The following is a 22,420-nucleotide window of genomic DNA, read 5'->3' as shown; positions in this document are numbered from 1 at the left end:
TATATATATATATATATATATATATATATATTTATATATGCAATATATATGTGTATGTATATGTATATACGTCTGTATATATATATATGTGTATATATATATGTCTATGTATATATATATATATGTGTGTGTGTGTGTATAATTAAAATTAATCAAAGGACATACCAATTATGTCTACCTGCTGGAAATAACACTCAAAACTCTTATTTAAATTGCCAAAAAGAACACTGATAATAACTACAGAAATCAACGGTCTGCAGGTAAATAGGCTAAGATAAACTCTCAACATACATTCAAGTATTTGGACTCACATGGACAGGCATTATAGCATCACCTTCCTCAACATGCATTATCATGATGGAAAGCCTCAACCTGTCACGTCAAAGTCTGCACTGCATCTGATTTATTTTGCGCCGAATCATGGCAGCTGCCAGTGTGAGAATAATTTCAATATGGAGCAAATAATTCAGGAGAAAATATTTGCAAAGATATTATTGATGCTGTTATTATCTAGTGTAGCAATTAAAAATGATAATAACAGAATCAATAATATAGTCAATTGCAATCCCAAAAGCCATTATATAGCTGAAGGATTAAAATTAATCAAAGGACATGCTATGTCTACCTGCTGGAGATAACGGTCAAAACTCATTTAAATCACCAAAAAAAACACTGATAGTAACTACAGAAATCAACCGTCTGCAGGCAAATGGGCCAAGACAAACTCTCAACATGTGAATATTGTTGGTGGTACTGCTGTTTAGCCGTAGCTTGTCCAGAAATTTATGATCAAAGAGATTCTTGTCATAACTTCTAACATCATCTCTTCTTTATCTGTCACACACTTATACAATGCACACTCTCTGTCTCTCTCGTCCAGTCATGCACTCTGTATTTTATCATATCGTCATCATCATATGTCTGTTTTCCATGCTGAGGGGCTGTTCAGGTTCTTTGTCTGTTTTGGCATGGTTGCCCTTCTTAACACCAACCACTTTACAGAGTGTACTGGTTGCTTTTATGCAACACCAGCACAGGTACTTTTTATGTGGCACCAGCACCTATGAGCCCATGGAATTAGGGATGGTCAACTGGAGAGGGTTACAGGGGGAAAGCCTATAATTCAGTATAAATATTTCTCTTGCTCTTTTTGTCATCTATGTGCCTGGCCAGACTGGAGGAAGATGGTGTCCTCACAGACTGCAGCATCAAAACTATGGAACCAGAAGAAGTATTGGACTTCGATTTCTGCACTGAGAATGTTGTCAACAAAATCATCATGAAGGTAAAAGCAGGGACTCACTGGATCCCTTAAATTTCTACCATTCTCTAAAGTATAAATGTGTATAGGGATGACGTTTTTAGTTTGCCAAGTTATGATAACCATTCAATATATTGTTATATATTCTAACAATAGATATTAGTCTCTTCTGCTATGGCCTCAGGTCAGTCAATAACTTGTGAATAGAATTTGTTAGACAGAAACTCTGTGTGTGTGTGTGTGTGTGTACTGCAGTGTTACTGTGGTGTAAGTGTCTTGTACTATAGCCCCAGATTGCACAAAACCTTGTGAATGAATTTCATGATCAGACACTGAAAAATGTTTGCTGTGTGTATGTGTGTATTTGTTTATATTTGTGCTTGACTAAAGTTGGTATGGGTTACTGACAGGAAGAGCATCCAGACATAAAACAATGCCTCAGTAATGTATTCACCTAACCCATGCTAGCATGGAAGAAAGACGGACATAAAACAAACAAATGAATATATATGTTTGTGTCTATGCTTATTTGAAGATGTTCCCCAATAGCTGTAGCAGGAAGTAATGGTACCTGTTATACATCAAGGTACACTCTTGACACATTCACCGCTACAATCTTTTATTCATCATCATCATCATTTAACATCTGCTTTCTATGCTAGCATGAGTTGGACGATTTGACTGGGGACTGGCGAACCAGATGGCTACACCAGACTCCAATCTGATCTGGCAGAGTTTCTATAGCCAGATGCCCTTCCTAACACCAACCACTCCAAGAGTGTAGTGGGTGCTTTTTACGTGCCAATACCATGTATTTCGCATAGTCACACCGCATACTCTTTAATTACAAAGAAATGTAATTTTTTAAATATTTTTACAATATTACAGTATTAAACTTGAATATTTAGCACTCATGTTATTTAAATATCCTTGAAACCATGTCAAAAATATAGAATAACATATTTACTCAAATTATGAAAATGTATCACCAGTAGTGTACATGGCAGTTGTGTGAAGTTTGCAATGAACCACAGGTGGTACACGTAGCAGTTAACATGTTAAATACAATATCTTTCCTTAGAACAAAACACTGTATTTTGTAGCAGGAAGTGTTAGTGTTTATTGTTCAGCTAGGTTGATTGATTATGTAATTTCTTGTTTATGAAGACACAGCACAATGACAGTAGCAGGAAACGATAGTACATATTTTACAGCTAAGTAGGCAGTGGTAAGTAGAGTGTCTTGTATGCAATAACTGTAGCAGGTGTGGAAGTAATCTTTGCATTTCTGACTCAAGTCCACTACCACACAGCCACTCTTGTGGGGCTAGAGGACTTTGGTCCACACCATATTTCAATGCTTGAGTCCATATCATATTTAAATACTGTCTCCTTTTCTCATTACAGTCAGAATGTCTTCGTGAAGCATTCAGTGAATTAGATATGACCAGTAGTGTTTTAGAGTTTCTTCTCTCACCTGATCCACCATACTTCAGGATGTCTACGTTTGGAAATGCTGGACGCACACATGTAAGTTTGTGATTTTGGTTTAGCAAGGTTCCGTACAGAAGTATGTTTTGTTGTGTGCTCATGTCTTAGTATTTATTTACAAATCTATTTGTCTGGCAGTCAATATGCACTGTTATCAATTATTAATGTTTGTCTTTTCACAAAAGGAAGTTTCACTTCCTTGTCAGGTCAGAGTTGCCTCTCTTCTGGTAAATCAAAACTATAAACAGGAATGTATTAGATTCATACTCAGAGAAAGTTTAAGATGGTAAAAAAAGAGGGGTTGTGACATTTTCGGCACAGCTCATCATCAGAAAAAGGTAAAAGTTTAGAGATAAGGAAAAGAATAGCCTGAGAAAAGCACGTGTCATTGTTGATGAAAACTAAGAGTTTGAAATGAATGCATCCATTAGGCCAATGAAGGGTACTTTGAGCTGACAATGACTTTTTTTGACATATTTTTGTCTTGAGCAAGAATTTTTTCTTCGTGAGAAACTACAGTAAAAAGTCTCATAGTTTCAGATATCTCTTAAACATATTTGAACTGTTTTTTTGTTTGTTTACTCTCAGTTACTGTTTTGTGCATCTCATATATTTTTATATATGGGTTGGACTTGCTGTTGCCAGCATGGAACGTGGACATTAAATGATGATGATATGTGTATATATCACACAAATATATATATATATATATATATATATATATACATGCATGTAAGATACAATGCAAAAGGTACAGCATACCTAAAAAAGGAACACGTGTGCATATGCATGCATGTGTCTATACATTTGTGTGTGTGTGTACATATATATAACTAAATTCGACAACTGGCCCCCATACCAACGTCTCCTCCATTGGACACTAAACTCTGCTTGCGAAGACCTGTTGGGGCAAGCGAAAGCAAAATCGTGATGGCACCACTGTTCGAGCGTGATCATTACCAGCGTCGCCTTCCTGACACTTGTGCCGCAGCTTTGCGTTCCTGGCACTTATGCCGGGGGCATGTGAAAAGTCATTCGAGCAAGATCGTTGCCAGTTTCACTGGACTGGCTCCTGTGCAGATGGCACATAAAATACACCATTTTGAGCGTGGCCGTTGCCAGTACCGCTTCATTGGCCTTCGTGCCAGTGGCATGTAAAAGCACCCACTACACTCTTGGAGTGGTTGGCGTTAGGAATGGCATCCAGCTGTAGAAACTCAGCCAAATCAGATTGGAGCCTGGTGTAGCCATCCGGTTTCACCAGTCTTCAGTCAAATTGTCCAACCCATGCTAGCATGGAAACGGACGTTAAACGATGAAGAAGAAAGAAGATATATATATATTAGTTGTGTGTTGGTTAACTAGATATTTCCTATCTGAAGGCTTCATTCAGTCGACAAAGTATGAAGAAATATTCAGGTTTACAACGTACAATTATAATAAATTCTACACAAATTCAAACACAGTGTGTATTGAGCCATCTGCATTTTTTCTTAAAAACACAAAACAAATACCACATATGTATATATATATAGTGTTGTGTGGGTATGATGTTTACTCGCCAACTACTTGGTTTCAGGTTCAATCTCACTGTGTAGCATTTTGGGCAAGTGTCTTAGTATTATAGCCCTGGGCCAAACAAAGCTTTTTGGTAAAATGAAACTGAAAGAAACCTGTTGTATTTATGTGTTTGTTTGTGTCTTCTTGTCATGACATTGCAGAATAGTTATGGACATCACTGTCATACCAGGTGTATCCCTTGATTCTAGACTTTCTTTAAAATATGTCTGTTCATGGGGAACTGTTTCCTTACTTGGAAATTGGTGAGGGTGACAGGAAGGGTATCAGACCATAGGTTAATCAGCTTCAATGAATACTATCTGACTATTGCAAGCATAGAGAAGTAGATATTAAAGCAATGATGATGATGTTGACTTACACACACACACAGACAGGCCTAATACCACAAAATATTTTGTTGCACCCTCTACTGATTCTTTCAATCTAGCATATATCAAATTTTCTTTGTCTTCCAGTCTGATTTTCCACGAGATTCTGATATGATTGAATCTTTCCAGTGCCAAGCTACCCAGACTAATAGGTAATTATGTAGGTTAGTTACTCTTTGACTGTAAAGCAGTGTGTGTGTATGTCTGTCTGTCTGTATGTATGTATGTATGTATATATATATATATATATGTGGATGTTGTTTAGAGAGAATGGGCTGCACCAGGCTCCAGTTGTGTTTTGGCATGATTTCTATGGTTGCTGGATGCTCTTCCTGACACCAACTATTTTACAGGATGTACTTTTTATGTGGTACCAGCACAGATGCTTTTTACGTGGTGCCGGTATGTGTGTGTGTATGTATGATTGTATATATATGTATGTGTTTATTGTGCAGGTATGGCGGTGTGGTTAAGAAGTTCACATTCCAACCACATGGTCTTTGGTTCCATTCTACTGTTTTGGTATCTTGGGTAAATGGCTTCTACTATAGGCCTGGGTCATCCAAAGCTTTGTGAGTGGATTTGACTGGCAGAAACTGAAGGAGGCCTCTGTGTGTGTGTGTGTATTGGGGGTTCTCTTAATCTTCACATCATGCTATAGTTGTAAACAAGTATCACCGTCATATATGCAGTGTCCTTTGTTTCCCATCTTCCCTAGAAGCATGTCTGGCCATAGGGAAATATCTTGCTTGGAAACAAGTCTTCTTCAATTATTTTATTTCTATCTGAACCGTGCAAGCATGGCAAAGTTGACATTAATGCAATAGTGATATACAGGGTGATCCGAAAGTAACTCCCTATTCTAAAATGACTAATATATTTTTGAAGTATAATTTCTCCAATTAATGAATATGAGAAGAAAGTATATTACATGGACTTTTATTTAAAATTCAATATGGGCACCATCATTCGCCACCAGCTTTTCAAGTCGACCATGAACCGCATCAACTGATTTCACAAGAAACTTTTGTGGGATGGAACTAATAACTTCACGTAGTCTCCCTTCAAGTTCTTCCAGATTTCTTGGTTTGGTTGAGTAGACTTGTTCTTTCAACCAACCCCAAAGGAAAATGTCGCAGGGTGTTAAGTCAGGACTTCTGGCTGGCCATTCGTGTGAACCACGACGACCCATCCATTTTCCAGGAAATTGGGCATTCAGCCATTCACGAACAACAATAGCAAAGTGTGGAGGAGCACCATCTTGCATGAAAATTAAATCTTCAATATTGTCCCAAGCACTGATAATTGGCCAAATTTCATCTCTCAACATAGTGAGGTACCTTTCAGCGTTCATGGTCGAAGTCATTCCACACCATACCGTTATCTTGGGTCAATTCTGCATTTTTTCACTGGTAACACAAGGATGTTCTCCCGCCCAGTAGTGGCAGTTATGACGGTTTACAAACCCACCTATGTGGAATACAGCTTCATCACTCCAGAGAATATTTTTTAAGAGATCGGGCCAATCTCTAAACCAAGCCAACATCATCTCTCCAAACTCCATACGAATGTCGCAGTCTTCGGCAGAGAGTGCTTGGCAGTAGTGTGGCTTCCAAGCACGCCATTTAAGCTCATTTTTAAGCACATTACGTACACAGCGAAACGAGAACCCACTTTCTTTTGCTGCTTGTCGAATTGACTTTTGTGGGCTATGGGTAAACATTTTTTGAACAACTTGCACTACCTCAGGGTCTCTGAATTTGGAAGAGCGACCGCTTCTTTGAGTATCAGTCACAGATCCTGTAGTCATGAGTTTTGCATGACAATTCTTGATTGTCTTTGGGTCAATTTGAGCATGTCTTCCCTTAATGGTTCTCTACCATCTTTGCACTTGAACAATGGATCTCCAAACTTCGTAACGTGCAGCTATCTGGGCGCGTTCCTGTACAGTAAGACGTCCAGCCATTTTTGTAGGGCTTTGAAATTTCAAACAAATTAACAAGATTAAAAACCAAATTCATATAACAGATCTGAAAAGAAAACAAAAGCATAGGTTTAATTGCCACACATTAAGTAACATACACACAAAAATTGAAAAACATATTACAGCATTTGAATAAATTATAATTATTTTAGAATAGGGAGTTACTTACGAATCATCCTGTATATGTATGCATGTATTTTTTGGAGCTGGATTTTCTACAGGGAGCATGCCCTTGCTTACCCCCAACCTCAGTTTGTAGAGTGGTCTTGAGACCAAGGCCTCTACTCCGATTTTTAAGAAATGTACCTTATGATATTTTGATATCATATTATCTCTCTTTATGCCAAGGAAAACTTTGCCATTTGATAAAGAGAAATTGATGAAATGAGTACCAGACAAAATACTGTAACAGGAGCTAGGGATATAATTGCCTCTAAAACCATTTAAAGTTGCTGCCCCAGTATGTTTGCCAAGTCTGAAACTAGTTAAAGAATATTCCAGAATTGTAAATTCTGAATTTTCAAAAATTTTCTTTTTCAGGTATAAAATCTTACTTTTAAAGCCATCAGTGAAAGCACTGGCCATCTCTTCACGTGTTTCCATCAGGGTTGACAGACGTGGCTTCCTTTCTCTCCAGTTTATGATAAAAAATGAAGATGGACAAGTCTGTTTTGTGGAGTTTTATGTAAGTTTTCCCTTCATTGATTTCTTAATGTTGCTGTTGTTAAGGCTGCAAGCTGGCAGAGTTGTTAGCATGCCAGACAAAATTCTTCATGGAATATATCCTGGTTTTATACTCTGTTCAAATTCTGCCTAGGCCGACTTTACCTTTCATTCTTTTGAGGTTGATAAAATAAGTATCAGTTGGGCACTGAGATCGATGTAATCAACTACCCGACTCTCCCCAAATTTTACACTTTGTGCCTATAGTAGAAAGTAAAAAGGGTTATCATTGCTGTTGTTGAGAAGAAAAAGACTGTGTTATGGCTCAGATTACAAGTTCAACACTCATCTGATATTTTTACCTGTTTGTTCAAATGTATATTATTCTTGTATATGTACAATCATGCACATATGAGGAGCTCCTATATGAGCATTTGACCTGTTTGAAAAAGCAATCAAATCTCTTTCAAATTGCATTATATTATCCTGAAAAAAAGTGTACACATTGGATAATGTAGTCCTAGATATGCTATATCTGAAAAAGAAGTAGGATGATGATGGCTGAAATGTCCTTAGTCATAATTCTGCTCAATCACAGCTAACTTGGGATTAAAGAATGGCAGCATATTTACCATTGTTAACATCTACATTTTTCATGTTACCATATGTTAAATGGGTTTATAATTCTGCATCATCTCATCTTTGAGGCCCAATGCTCTCTGGTGTAAAGCCATCATGTCTTTCTTGATCTACCTCTGTCACAGTTACCTTCCAGCATTAACTCATTATAACCTCATGTATTCATGTTTACATGTCCATACCACATAACTGTATCTTTCAAGTCTTTTAGACGTTGCTTTTAGATATATCTTTGATACCTAGCCACTGTCACATCTCTCTTGTCCTCAAAGACATCTTTTAAGTTAACATGGCACATCGAACAAACCATGCCTAACTTGCCTCTCTCCAGCCACTGGAAATCCATACAGAGTAATTTTAAATAACGCAAAGATTGATGACTTTGTTCTTAGTCTTTTAAACAGCTTCCACATTTTCAGTTTATTTTATGTACACACAAATGGTTCATCAGTGGATGTGGTGACGACTAATAGAAGAAAGCTATAAGTGCATACTGTTTCTTGGAGTAAAACAAAACAAAATAATCCACAGTAAAAGACAATGATGGTGTCATAATTAATAAGTTACATGAAGAAGCAGATGTGGTGTATAATAAATGCTAACTGGATTTCTGTATGCTTTGTCAATTCATTTTAATTAAACCTCTTATTAGTATCCTTAGTGATGACAATAGTATCAATTTTGTATTTTCTCTCTCTCTCTTGAAGAAAGGAACGAGAGTGCATCATAAAGATTGTCCCACCACCTTCCTTTGGCTAAGAAGAGACTGCAGCCTTTATCTCTTTGGTGGCTTTGGCGAAACAGATTGTATGATGGACAAGATTGAAAGGGCTGAAAACAGTCAGATTTCTCTTTGGCCAAACCTTCATAACCCTTTTCAAGTTTTACTTGAAAAGCAAAATGAGGATGGAGAAGGAAGCATTGTCTCCTAGCAAATTTGTTGAAAGGTGGATGAGTGGCAAGTATGGTCTGAATGAATAGGCCTACTCTGAACATACACCTGTAGAAGATGAGAACAGGAAGCAGGCACTTGCCTTAGTGGTCTGGATGACTGGTTTTGTGGGGTTTCCTCTGGTGCCCCTTGGAGGGCCATCTGCCATGCCAGCATGGGTTAGGTTGGACGGTTCTTATTTGAGTTATGTTTGTTATTGAGAGAGAATGGTAGGGGAGAGGCTAAAATTTAAAGTGGTGGATGTTAAAATGGAAGAGTTACCAATTCTAATTGTCAAACTGACAATTTTTATTTATTTATTTGATATTTTTTTGTCTCATCATGGAATGCAGTGTGTTCCAGATGAAGATGAAGAACCAGAAGATTGAATTTTGGTAGAGAAACCAGTTCTTAAATTGGTAAATTTACAATTATTTATTTATTTATTTTCACTATATTTTTTTATTGCTTCTTTTAGAATTTACAACAATGTCTGAGTTTTTGTTGTTTTTGCTTGGTCCCAGATCAATTCTCTGATCAAGCATATATATGATCAGGGGTGTCCTAGGTGTGACTGTCCTCTCTTTTTTTTATACAAGGGACCACATTGCTTGATGTCTCCTACTTTATTTAAGAAGGGAGGGTATGGATTGAAAGAATTGTAGCTGCTATTTCTGGCACAAATATGGCTATGTGGTTAAGAATTCACTTTGCAATTACTTGGTTCTAGGTTTGATGCCACTCTGCAACAACTTGGACAAGTGTCTTCCACTATAGTCCCAAGATGACACAGTTTATAAATGGAATCTTCTTTGATGGTCTGTACATATTTCTTAGATGATAAATTTAATGTCACCTGATTTAACATCAGCCTCGTCATCTGGCCCTTAGGTTCACAGAATTAGAACCAGATCTTTGCGCCTAATATTGAAGTGCTACTTCCTACTTCAGTAGCCTTCAAGTTGTGTGAGTTGTTTTTCCTTTGCCTGGTCCTTATTGGTCTATGAAATCCTGTAAAGTTCATTGAGTGCTGCCATTCCTTCTCACTCGGTACAAACTACAAAGAAATCAAACAACCCCAAGGAAATTCCTTTGTTTGCTTGTATAAGTGAGAGTATAATGAATGTTGAAGATTAAGGTTAAAGGTTAAGATTAACATGAATGTTAAAGAGGGAGCATCAAAGTGCTTTTACTCTTTTACTTGTTTCAGTCATTTGACTGTGGCCATGCTGGAGCACCGCCTTTAGTCGAGCAAATCGACCCCAGGACTTATTCTATCGGTCTCTTTTGCCGAACCGCTAAGTTACGGGGACGTAAACACACCAGCATCGGTTGTCAAGCGATGTTGGGGGGACAAACACAGATACACAAACATATATATATACATATATACGACGGGTTTCTTTCAGTTTTCCGTCTACCAAATCCACTCGCAAGGCTTTGGTCAGCCCGAGACTATAGTAGAAGACACTTGCCCAAGGTGCCACGCAGTGGGAATGAACCCAGAACCATGTGGTTGGTAAGCAAGCTACTTACCACACAGCCACTCCTGCAGTTCAAACTTTATTGTTACTATGTTTAAGGCTTATATCTTTGCTAGCCACAAAAACTGCTACTGCACATGGGCTGCTAAAGAGCTGTGTTGTTGTTATTATTATATTGGAGAATAGTCTTAGATACGTTGTGTCTGAAAATAAAATAGAATGATATTGTAGTTGGAACATCTTTTGATCATAAATCTTTTGAATGGGACTAAACAGACTGAAGTAATTGGACAACCAAGAAATGAGGACACTTCTTCAGGTGTGTGTCAAGGATATTCTCATATTAGTTACAGTGATGTTGCATTTGACATCAACAAAACATTTACCTGTTTTGTCATGTAAATCTAGATCAGCAACTGAAGTATTTTCTCAGCAGGGTTATGGAGTCGCTCCATAAGACTCATCAATTTATGATGCCAATGAATTCAACTTCCCTACTTGTAATTAAATTAATCATAAATTTCTTATACTGATTGAGAGCATATGATAAACAAGGTCAACATGAATCATCAGGACACGTTTTGGAATCCTAACTTGTTTAAGTTTGGGTTTAAAGGCCTATAGTTATGCTACTTTGGTTGTTTTTTATTGTATTTGTAAAAAAACTTGCAAGCAATTAGGCTTTAAATAAACCTTAGAAATTAAAAAAAGTGGCCATGTTTATCAAAGGGTAAGAGGATATAAAAGAAATAAGATGTAAGAATACTATAAAAGAAAGTCAAAGTTAAAACTACTTAACAAATTACCATTTAGAAAAAATGAAGTCAATTAGATATATAAGTCTTTGATTTCAAGATTAACGCATAGTTTCAACATAAAATTTGAGTAACTGTTAACATGAAATTGTACATTAAATGAAATAAAAATTGTAAAATATTGAACAGTTTATTCCTCTAGAATTTATTGAAGAAATATTATGTCTATTGAATAAAGGTTAAATGAAAGAAATCCTAAATTGACTAAAATCTTCTAAGTTATGAGGACATAAACAAACCAACACTAATTGCCAGTCAATGGTAGGAAGATGAACACAAAGATACACATGTGCACTCACACGCATAAATCACATACAAACCACACAGTTCTTGTCTACCAAATTCACTCACTCGTTCGTCAACTTGGGGCTATAGTAAAAGATACTTGCCCAAGATGTCACACAGTGAAACTGAACCCAAAACCATGTGACTGTAAAGCAAGCTTCTTAACCACACAGCTACATTTGTGCCTATACTATATAAATTGGAAATTTTAATACATTATATTATTTATATTTAGCTGAACTTGGAGTCAGTACATTTTTATCAACCTTGACTTCAGTAACCCATTAATTGCTTTTAAGTCCAACTCCACAGTCCAATTTCTAACCATAATGATATAGTTTTACAATGTTATAGATGAGAGATCATCAGAAATTATCTAGTATTGATAGTAACTTTAAGGAGGTGAGGGTGTTGTGTTGTACATGACTGAAGATAATCAGACACATAACTGTTTACAGACCAAATTATACTATTTTTATATTACTTTTTGTTTTTGTAGTTGTTGATGTGTTTTACATTTTATTTCATATTACTTTTATGTATTTATTTTCTCATTGTAGAAATTTCAATTCTTGAAAAGTAATAAGAACTTCAGACCATGAAGATAGAACTGGATTTTCACAGAACAGAAAATACAAGCTTCATCTTATTATGCCTACCAACTGTCTTTGGTGAAGGATTTGAACATAAAAAAAACCATAATTATGTCAGTCCAACTCATACCAGCATGGAAAACCGGCATTAATGGAAAATGATGTTAGCCATCTACCAACTTTTTCTGTTTTTCTCATAATTGCAGTAAGCGACTGTCCTCATGAACAAACTTCATTACACCCACTCACTCATGAACAAACTTCATTACATGAAACAAGGGGTAAATTTCAAAATACTTTTCTCTCTGAGGGAAAGCAAAGTGGCAGCTATAAAGTTTTGTATATTATTTGTTTGTTTTATATGGAATATTTAATTAAAATAAACTGGAAATGGTTTTCAATTTTTTAAAATTTAATTCAATTTAAATCATGCTGGTGCCATGTTAAAAGCACCCAGTACACCGAGTGGTTGGCATCTGGAAGCGCATCCAGCCATAGAAACCATGCCAGAATAGACAATGGAGCCTGGTGCACCTCCCAGCCTTACCAGCTCTGTTCAACCAATGCCAGCATGGAAGACAATGATGACTTTATCCTCAGGTCAGTTCTTATTGAACCAACCTAACACCATAGGTGTTCCAAATGTGATCATCCTGTTTCTGTTTAAAATACAATGTAAACAGAACTACATTATTATGAATACATATGTCAACTTACTTTTTTTTAAAGATTTTACTAGTATTTGATTTAAGGAAGATTTGATTGCTATTTCTAGTAGATCAAGCAACCGTGTATAAGTTCTTTTTGGCGGGGCTCATAAGATTTACCTTAACAAGTGATAGCAAAATTCTCAGCTGATGCAAGTCAGTGGAAACTACCATGAGGGTTAGACATGTTATGTAAGTGAATGCTACATGAAAAAATTTTGAGAATTAATAGTGAAAGTAATTGTGGTAAAAGCAGCTAGGAGTGAGGTTTCATCATTGAAATGATACAGGATTTAAACACATGCAGTCATTCTGTATTGCAAGTCCATACAACCCATGTCAGCATGGATTTTGCTGAGGACTGCACATGGTTCTGTATGTATACAAGGAGACTAGAGAAGTTTCATTATATATATTTCAGTGTGTCAAGGGATGCTGGTAGCTGCATCCACTATTCAAAGCTATTCTAAATACTATCTACAGTGGAGCTGAAGCATATCATCTGCCTAAAACTGTACAGTACAAAACTAAGCCCTGTCTTTTTAAATTACTATGATCCTGGATTGTAGCATGAAGAATTTGGGGGAAAATGGAAGTATATGTTATTCCTCCTAAATATTTGATTAGCTCCTTTCTGCACGACAAGTTTTCTATGAATGGTTGTGAAAACATTCTTCAGTAAAATATAGCAATGAAGTTTAAAATTTATAACAGAGTTTTCTCCCTTGTGTATGTGAACTAAATTAAATCTCGATTTCTCATGTATATTCCGAAGTTCGGATCTAATTGAAGAGACCTAAGATCAAAGACTTGCCAAGCCGTGACAACTCTGTTTTTCTAATTCCGTTTTTAAGACAGTAAAGCGTGATTTGAAGATTTTGGTGTTGTTTCTAACAAGTTCATGATGATGATTTATATTGTTGTTCAGTCTTGACTTAGCCATGATTGAACAGACAATAACTAAAGAATGGTTCCACTGACAACCGTTCCATCTTATTTATTTTTGGATATAGTATATATATATATATAGCATTTCATTATCTAATATGTCCTTCCCTTTTTTGGTAATTTGAAGGCGGTAAATTTCTAGCAGATTGAATGACATTGTAGAGGCTGTCTTTTGGCTTGTGTTAACTTGATTAGAATATGTTGCTTCTGACAAAAGTCTTATGTTTGGAGTATTAAAACTATCTTTACCTTCTCCAACAGATCCAACCAATACACCAGCTGCCCCTTTTATTTCATCTTACCTAAATATAATGAAGATATTTATCTTTTATTATTTGTGTCAAACAAATTGACCCCAGTACATTTTGTGAAATCTCATACTTATTCTGTCAGTCCCTTTTGCTGAACTGCTAAGTTGTGGGACATAAACTTCCCACATCAGTTAAGCAGTGGGTGAGGACAAAGACTCACACACATACATATGACAGTTGGCTTTTTTCAGTTTCCACCTACCAAATCCACTCACAAGAGTTGGTCAGCCTGAAGTTATAGTAGAAGACACTTGCCCAAGGTGCCACACAGTTGAGCTGGACCCAGAACTATGTGGTTGGGAAGCAAACTTCTTACTACACAGCCACTTTCTCAATAAGAGTCATTCTCATCTAGATATCATTCCCCTCAGTTTTTGAATTTGCTGAGTCTTTAATGGAGTAACTATAGCTGGTTAATTGACTTCTCTTTTCCTTGCTCAATTAAGGGTATGCATGCCTATCCTGTTATCATTGTGTAATTTTACAAAATATATATTCAGTACATATTATCATTAATGTCTGTTATTCTATGCATGCATTGAGTGGATGTAGTTTATTGAAGTAAATTTTCTTTGGCTGGCTGCCCTCCCTGTCTCCAACTCTCACCTGTTTCCAAGCAAGGTTGAATTTTCCCATAGCCAGACGTTTTTGCAGAATATTCTTTTCTGCTCTAAGCATGAAGCCTGAAATTTTGGGGGAGGGGGGGGCCAGTCGATTAGATCAATTTCAGTATGCAACTGGTACTTAATTTATCGACCCTGAAAGGATGAAAGGCAAAGTCAACCTCAACAGAATTTGAACTCAGAACATAAAGACAGACAAAATACCACTAAGCATTTCGTCTGGTGTGCTAACATTTCTGTCAGCTTGCTGCCTTGTTTTTGCAGAATATTAGAAATGAATGACACTGCTTCTGTGACAGTGATGCTCATTTACAACTACCATGCAGTATCAAGAAAAGGAAATGCAATACACCCATGTATATAAATCTTACCTTGGTGAGATTTGAACTTAAAATGTAAAAAGGTGACAAATTCTCCTGTCAAATGACCAACTAAATAATTGCTTTTAATATTTTTACATAAATGTTTCTAGCAATCAACTAAATAAAAATATAATGTCGATTACAAATTTTCAACAAGTGCAGTAATTTTAGAGGACAGTGTATGTTGATTGCATCGACTCCAGTACTTGCCTAGTACTTTATTTTATTAATCCTGAAAGGATGAAAGACAAAATTGGCCAGTAGAATTTGTAGGAAAAGCGTTATAGTTTATTTGAAAATCTTTAAATATTTGGGGCACAAAGGACCAATTTTAGAAAAGTACAATCAAGGAATGCCACTTAGATAACCTGGTGGGCTAAAACGGGGTCACTGCCCATCTAATTGCATACTCTGCTTGTGTCAACTTTCAAAGTTCTGGGACGGTCGATAAAATAAAATGCCAGTCAAATACTAAATTTGTTTGATGTTAAGATACTGCATCCTAGACGGGAATAGAATTTATGATAGATGTTTTATAACTTTAAACGATTCCTTCATTTTACAAAGACAGTATTGAGTTAATGGACACACGCATACGCATATATACATATCATAAGACCAAGCAAATCTGTAAAATCCCATCGTTGGATTATGTTGCTTGTTATACCTGTTACTATTCTTGTTAACAGGAGAGTGACTACTGACAGATTTTTGGCTTCTGTCCACTATAGACAAAGATGACCAATGTAATGTAGTAGTAGTAGTAGTAAGCATAGACAAAGCGCGGGAGAAATATCTGTATAGATGTGTGTGGAAAGAGGAGACGGTGGAGCATCAGTAAAGTTTAATATAATGATATAAGAGGAAAACATCTTAAGGGATATTTGTGGAAGAATATATATATACCAGAGATAACGTTCATGTGTAAAAAAAATGTTAGACATACACGAGTACATCAGTCACGCAAGGCATGTCGCGAAGGACACGGCAGTATTTGAATATATAACGTGTAAAAATCATACCGATGTTTTAATTAGTTTTATTGACTTACATTAGCAAAGGCAAATAAATAAATGTGTTTATTGTTTTTTTAAATATTGTAAAAGGGATGTTTGTTTTAATCTTTTCTCTTTACGCAAAGCCCTATAGCAACTGAGTGCTTTTTCAATTTGTTTACTGACTAGCATCGCTCTTTCTACATTTGGATCTGAACTCATTATCATCTGCTTTCCATCTTCAAAAAATTTTAAAATTGCATCGATTTCATTAATTGAGAATTCTTTCATTTGCGACATAGCTTCATCTTGATCATCACAACTAGCACCTTCAATAATTTGTTTAAATTCGGCGGGATGTCTAGTTGCCGCACTATCGTCCGAACACGCGCTTTTCCCTACAATTCCAAGGTTATGCATTTTAGATCGTTTTCTAAACCTGACGAGCCATCCAGAACTTCCAAAAAATGTTTCGTTAGTTTCCGCTTCGGTTTTCTTTTCTTCTTTCCGTTTTCTTTGGACAGCTCCAAACAAACTGACAGCTTTCTTTTTAATGGCCGTTGTATTTAAAGGAATGTTCTTTTGATTGCAGTCTTCGATCCAAATTGACAATAGACGTTCCATTTCAATCATTGTAGAGCTTCGGTTTCTTGTTGTTTGGAAATTCGACGATGAAGCAGCACTTTGTCCCTTTTCTTTATAAATCTTCGAGTTCTGAATAATATTGCGCACTGTTGATTCGCCGATAGCATGTTCTCGGCTAATCTTTGCTTTAGTAATACCGCTTTCATATTTATCAATTATTGCTAATTTCTCTTCCAGTCCTACAACTTTTCTTTTCTTCTTCTCAACACTTCCACCACTTGTACTGGTGGTACTCTCTTCTTCTTTAGTACTCATGATAATAACTTGAGGGTTAGGGAAAAACTCCCGATTAACGTAACTCTGAATAACATGGTTTATAATTAATTCGACACCAGCTTCCGAAAAACAAAATACATATATATGATATGCAGATGTAGCTATGTATAATAACAAATCATTAGCAATACATTCGGTAGCAGTTGAAAGAAGGAAAAGAAGCTGAAGGAGAAATTATACTACATTATTTTTCATTTCTTATACATACCATTATACCGCAGTAAATCGAATTCTTATACGCAGTATTCGAATTTTAATGTCTAACTACCAGTCGCATAAAATCAAGAACCGAAGTAATTGGGGTATTTACAGTATGTATAAATTGAGAGTGTGAGGGGGACATGTCATGATGCTGATGATCGAGCGACATATATAGCAAGAAAGAAAGAGGTGACGACTAAAGAGTGATAGAATGATAGGGTAATGTATATATGAAACGGAAAAGGCATGTAAGCGATTATAAAAAACAAAATGACTAGTATATAGGGATAAAATGAGGAGCCTTGGACATGGAAGCTAAACTTACAAAAATAGTAGACAAATTGAAACAACCTATATTATTTTTATCAATGAGAATTCTTAAAGTGGAATAAATTAGGATTTTTTGGGGGGGGGTATAAAACTACTACTCTGATCGAAATAAATATCCATGTATGCGTGCGTAAAAATGCAAACGTTCACACTTCGTGCACATTTGCAATCCCATTCAAAAATTATGCTGTATAAAATAAACACCTTTTGAAAAAGACATCACTAAAGTTTTCAATTTGTAAATAATAAAAACCATGAATTACAACACAATAGACTCGTTTCACTTCAAACCAGAAACTATTAATTCCTATTCATCTATGGAACCATGTAAATAAATAGTTATCTCAGTGTGAGTTAATAATTTGTACGGCATTTGTAAACAGATATAACTATTATAATTAGAGTAATTATCATTATTTTTTATAAAGCAATTTTCTGGAGGTTTCTTTTATTTATTTCAGTTATAAGCACCACAAGGGTACTTGAAGCCCTGTAGCCACTCGTAACTTTCGTTACAGCCATAAATATATTATTCTCAGCTTTGTTTCGATATTTAAATTTATTGTGATTTTGTGCTTGAAAAATTAATTGAATTGATAAACTGAAATTTAACAAAAGGAACTAAGATAGGCATGACGTCATCTGTTGTCCTTGTTAACCAGCCTCTCCTCCTTTTCCTCTTCCCGCCACCATTTATTCTCTCATATTTCTTTTATTCTTACCATCCATCTTTTGCTTCTTTTTTTTTTTTTTACTACAACTTCCCCCAAAACATGCGTTGCTTCTACTACAATCAATGAATACAGAAATAGCACCACCACTCTGAATACTCCTTCTCCCACCACCACTTACTACTACTATCACCGTCAATATTTTTACCGCTCTTAGTTTCTTCCCATCCCCCTCTCCAATTTAGGGTTGGGTGTTCGATCTTGTAGATGAGCATCCTAAATTAAGATTAGTTTTTTTTTAGACAGACATTTAGGGCGCTAAACAATCAGTCAGTTTATTTAAACAATGGTACCAAGACAGCTTACGCAAAGACTATTCTCGAGATATTGGTGTTTAGGGAACCTGGCAATTATTCTAGTCAATGGTGTTTGAGTAGTGAGGCAAACACCCGTTCGTGACAATGGCGTTTGAGAAGTAAGACAAATACCGATGTGAGTGGGATTTGGGGGAGGCTGTCTCCACCTAGGACTAGAGCAGTTGCCTGTTTGACATCGTCATAGCTTGATGTGTAACGCATTCGTTGTAATAGTGTGAATTTAGGACAATGCACACGGAGGCTGCCTAGTGGCGGAAAAAGCAAATAAGTGCCCACTACTACGAGTCAACGAGGGCAGATGAGTGGGTAGGGCTCTACGCAGTTGCGAAATGTATCTTAAATCACACCCTTCCAACTCAAGAAGAAGGGCGCATTAGATAGTATCTGTATCCACCAACTCTTATAGTAAGGGATAGTCCGTCCGACAATCCTCCATTTATCTTTAACTTCAGTTTTTCTTATTAATTGTTGCGTCTTTTGTTCTGTAATCTCTATAATATTAGCAATCCAACTTTTCTAGATGTTCTTCTTGACCTTTCAAATAATGTAAGTCCTGCATAACTTAAAGAAGTTAACCCTAAAAGATGGGACGGTTATGACTGGAATGCATTTGATCATTTGATCAATGATGACCTGGGGTTAAACCGATATACCACTATTGTCCGCATCTTTGTATCCTAATATTAAAGACTGCTCTCTTCCCCCTCTCTCTTCAACGACGATGATGGCAACGAAAAAGGATAAGCATCCGAAACGTTGGCCCTGTTTACTTCCTTGCTCAATAGCATATTTCACTGTTCAAACTATTAAATTCTATTACTTTTCCCAACGCAGAATATCACTGACTTCCCTACCACTCCAACGCCACTATTACCTAAATTTGGGAGGATCGTTTTCTCAATATGAAACGCATGCACTGGTTGTATTTAGTTTTCTTTTTACGATTATTAGCTAACTAGTTGACCAATTAAGAAATCGATTAATTAGGCCATCGACGAGTTAATTGGTTGACTAGTAATAAGTGAAATAGAACCGCTGTGTTTTTTACTGGAAAACAATGATCTTCCTAATATCCATGTTTCAATACAAGATTTCACAAGAAGAATCGTTGAAAAGTTTTGAATTTGTTTCAAAAGAATTTTTATCTTTAATCGTGTATTGAAACCAACGTTGCTATAGTTGGGAAGTCATTCTATTTCACTTCACATTTTTGGAAAGAGAAGCGAAATACAGACAAGCAACAACCGTTGAGTGTTTATAGGCTTTGTTAAATATGACTCATCCCAAACAAGAAAATCTAGCAAAAACTACCTAAACTACTCGCTACCCGTTCTTCTTTGTCTACATAGAATCTTGATACTACTTAATATTCTCACTTCCACTCCTTCAAATCATAAACGAAAGGTGAACACATATCCTTAAAATTTACACACACAACTCAAGAATTAACACGCGCCTATTTATAAGTGTTACACACACAACTCACGTGTATGAAACATACACACAATGGAGGACGTTACACTCGTTATCGCCTCCCCTTCCTCATTCCACTTCTTCCATCACACTCTCTCTTACAACTTTAGCTCTGCTCTCATTTTTGTTGTCGCCTCTTTCTAACACTCACGTCTCTCCCGCCATCACAATACTTTCCCCCATAACCCGTCTTCGACTCTATTTCCTTTCCCTTCTCTTTATATTTATTTTCTTCCTCTTAAGCCACTTTTGTTTGTCTTTCTTCTCCCATCTTAGTATTTCCTCCCTTTTAGTATTTATTGCCCTCTCCATCGCTTCTCCCTACCTTTTTCATGCAATTTCTCTAACCATATCTATGTGAGTGTGTGTGTGTGTGCATTTATGTATAAAACATCAAAAGTCCATCCCGAGTTATTGTCTCATAAAACCGGCTCTCCTGATTCTGTAGCATATATTTACTCCCCGCTGGACAGGACACCGATCCGTCGTAGGATTACTCATTTTTACCAACTGAGTAAACTTAAAGCAACGTGAAATAAAAAGATTTGCTCAAGAACACAACGCATTGCTCGGTCAAGAAATCGAAACCACGATTTTATGATTGAGTGCAACACCCTAAACTGAAAGCCACGTGCCTCTAATACTAATATATATATATATATGTGTGTGTGTAAGATGTTCTTGAAAGGATAGAATAATAGGCACCAACTTAATGCTCGGACTGATCGATTTCTTAACTTCTTAATCAGACTTTTAAGTATTCCAGAATATCAAAGAGGAAAGACGGACAAACAGTTATAAGTGTTAGGACTAGATTTATGACACGTTACATATATTTATATCCTGTAAATATACTTTTTATAACTGTTTCAAATATTCGATGAATAGCTCAAATTATAATGCATATTATGCATTATATCAGCCATTCACTAAATATTTGATACCGCTATCAAAATATTTACATCTAAATATAAATTGTTTGTCCATCTTTCCTCTTGGATATACATACAAACATGTATGTGTATGCATATACATATATACACACACACACACACATATATATATATACACACACCAAGGGGAATTGAGTGAGCTTAATGGGATAAACTCTAGTTAACACCAAAACGAAATTATATATATATATATGTATGTATATTTATGCGTATATATATATAATATATATATGTATAACACACATGCATATATATATATATATATATATATATATATATATACTCACACACAAAGCATGAATTAGCGAAAACCGAGACTCCCAAAACATTAATTTATAAAATAAAATAACACGAACATTAGCTCTACAATTATTTTTTAGCTAGTACATAGTACTCTTTGGATTTCTGGTCTTCTTGACCTTTGAATAATGAATTCTCCAATAAAGTATTGTGAGAGTGTGTGTGTGTATGTATATATACAAATACATGTGATCGAGTAGATATTTTTCTCCACCTCGTCTTTGCGTTTAAGCATACCCGCCTCACCTCCTTAACTTATTTCCTATACAACTTTTACTTGTTCTCCCCTCTTCTCGTCAACTTTATGTTTATCAGAAACCATCTTGCCCTGTCCCTCTTTTTTCACCATTTCCTGCCCTTACTTCTTATCTCTCTCTTTCTCCTTCGCCTACCGTATTTTTTTCTTTTTTTTTGCTCTGAACTATTTGTTCTCTACTTTTCTCTCCCTCTTTCTTTAAGCCGTCCTCCTTCCCTCCATAATTAGCTCATGTGATAACAATGAAGTCTCCCGCCTTAATGGCTACTACTTAACGTCTTCCAAGTTAGTCAATCACTGACTTCCTTTACTAGATAGATAAATAAAGAATCGTACTTAAAGATTACTGTTACAAATTGTAATACTTAAAACTTGTCACATGAGTAAGGAAATGGATGAAGTTATATACATTCATGAATAAATATATCTTTCTATAAGTATGCGTGTATATTATTACACACACACGCGCAAATTGACAAAATAGTGTGATTCTCTTAGGACATCAGTCCTCATTAACTTTCTTTGTTGTGACCTGCCCTACCTATAAAGTTGACAGGCTGCTCACTTTTTGGGAATTTTCTTTCCTGTTAATACAAGTATATTAAATACCCCTCTACATACACATACCTTTTTCGCTGTCTAATAAATATATATATATATATGTGTGTGTGTGTGTATAAATATATATATATGTGTGTGTGTATAAATATATATTTATATGTGTGTGTGTGTGTGTGTGTATATATATATATATATATATATATATATATATATATAGTTTTAAGGAAAAGAACCAAGGTTCATGAAGTTTTTAATTGAGTTTTTACCTGTAATTTTGGATTTTGTCCCTAATATTATTATTATTATATATATATATATATATAGAGAGAGAGAGAGA

The 22,420-nt window shown here is 35.8% G+C and overlaps 1 protein-coding gene across 2 annotated transcripts in view; it reads left to right on the top strand.

The window, feature by feature from the left end:
- Positions 1–12,490, top strand: part of LOC106882824 (cell cycle checkpoint protein RAD1) — a 22,376-nt gene extending 9,886 nt beyond the window's left edge. For both annotated transcript variants that reach the window (XM_052968986.1, XM_014933609.2), the window contains exons 4-9: positions 1,174–1,285; positions 2,668–2,790; positions 4,788–4,852; positions 7,225–7,369; positions 9,271–9,336; positions 12,062–12,490. In XM_052968986.1, the coding sequence (XP_052824946.1) occupies positions 1,174–1,285; positions 2,668–2,790; positions 4,788–4,852; positions 7,225–7,369; positions 9,271–9,306 (481 nt within the window). In that variant the 3' untranslated portion in view covers positions 9,307–9,336; positions 12,062–12,490. The remainder of the gene's footprint in view (positions 1–1,173; positions 1,286–2,667; positions 2,791–4,787; positions 4,853–7,224; positions 7,370–9,270; positions 9,337–12,061) is intronic.
- The last annotated feature ends 9,930 nt before the right edge of the window (positions 12,491–22,420 follow it).

This window comes from Octopus bimaculoides, chromosome 6 (assembly GCF_001194135.2).
Source record: "Octopus bimaculoides isolate UCB-OBI-ISO-001 chromosome 6, ASM119413v2, whole genome shotgun sequence".
Taxonomy (NCBI): domain Eukaryota; kingdom Metazoa; phylum Mollusca; class Cephalopoda; order Octopoda; family Octopodidae; genus Octopus; species Octopus bimaculoides.
The sequence above is the reverse complement of the archived record's forward strand: the minus strand, read 5'-3'. Positions and strand labels throughout refer to the sequence as shown.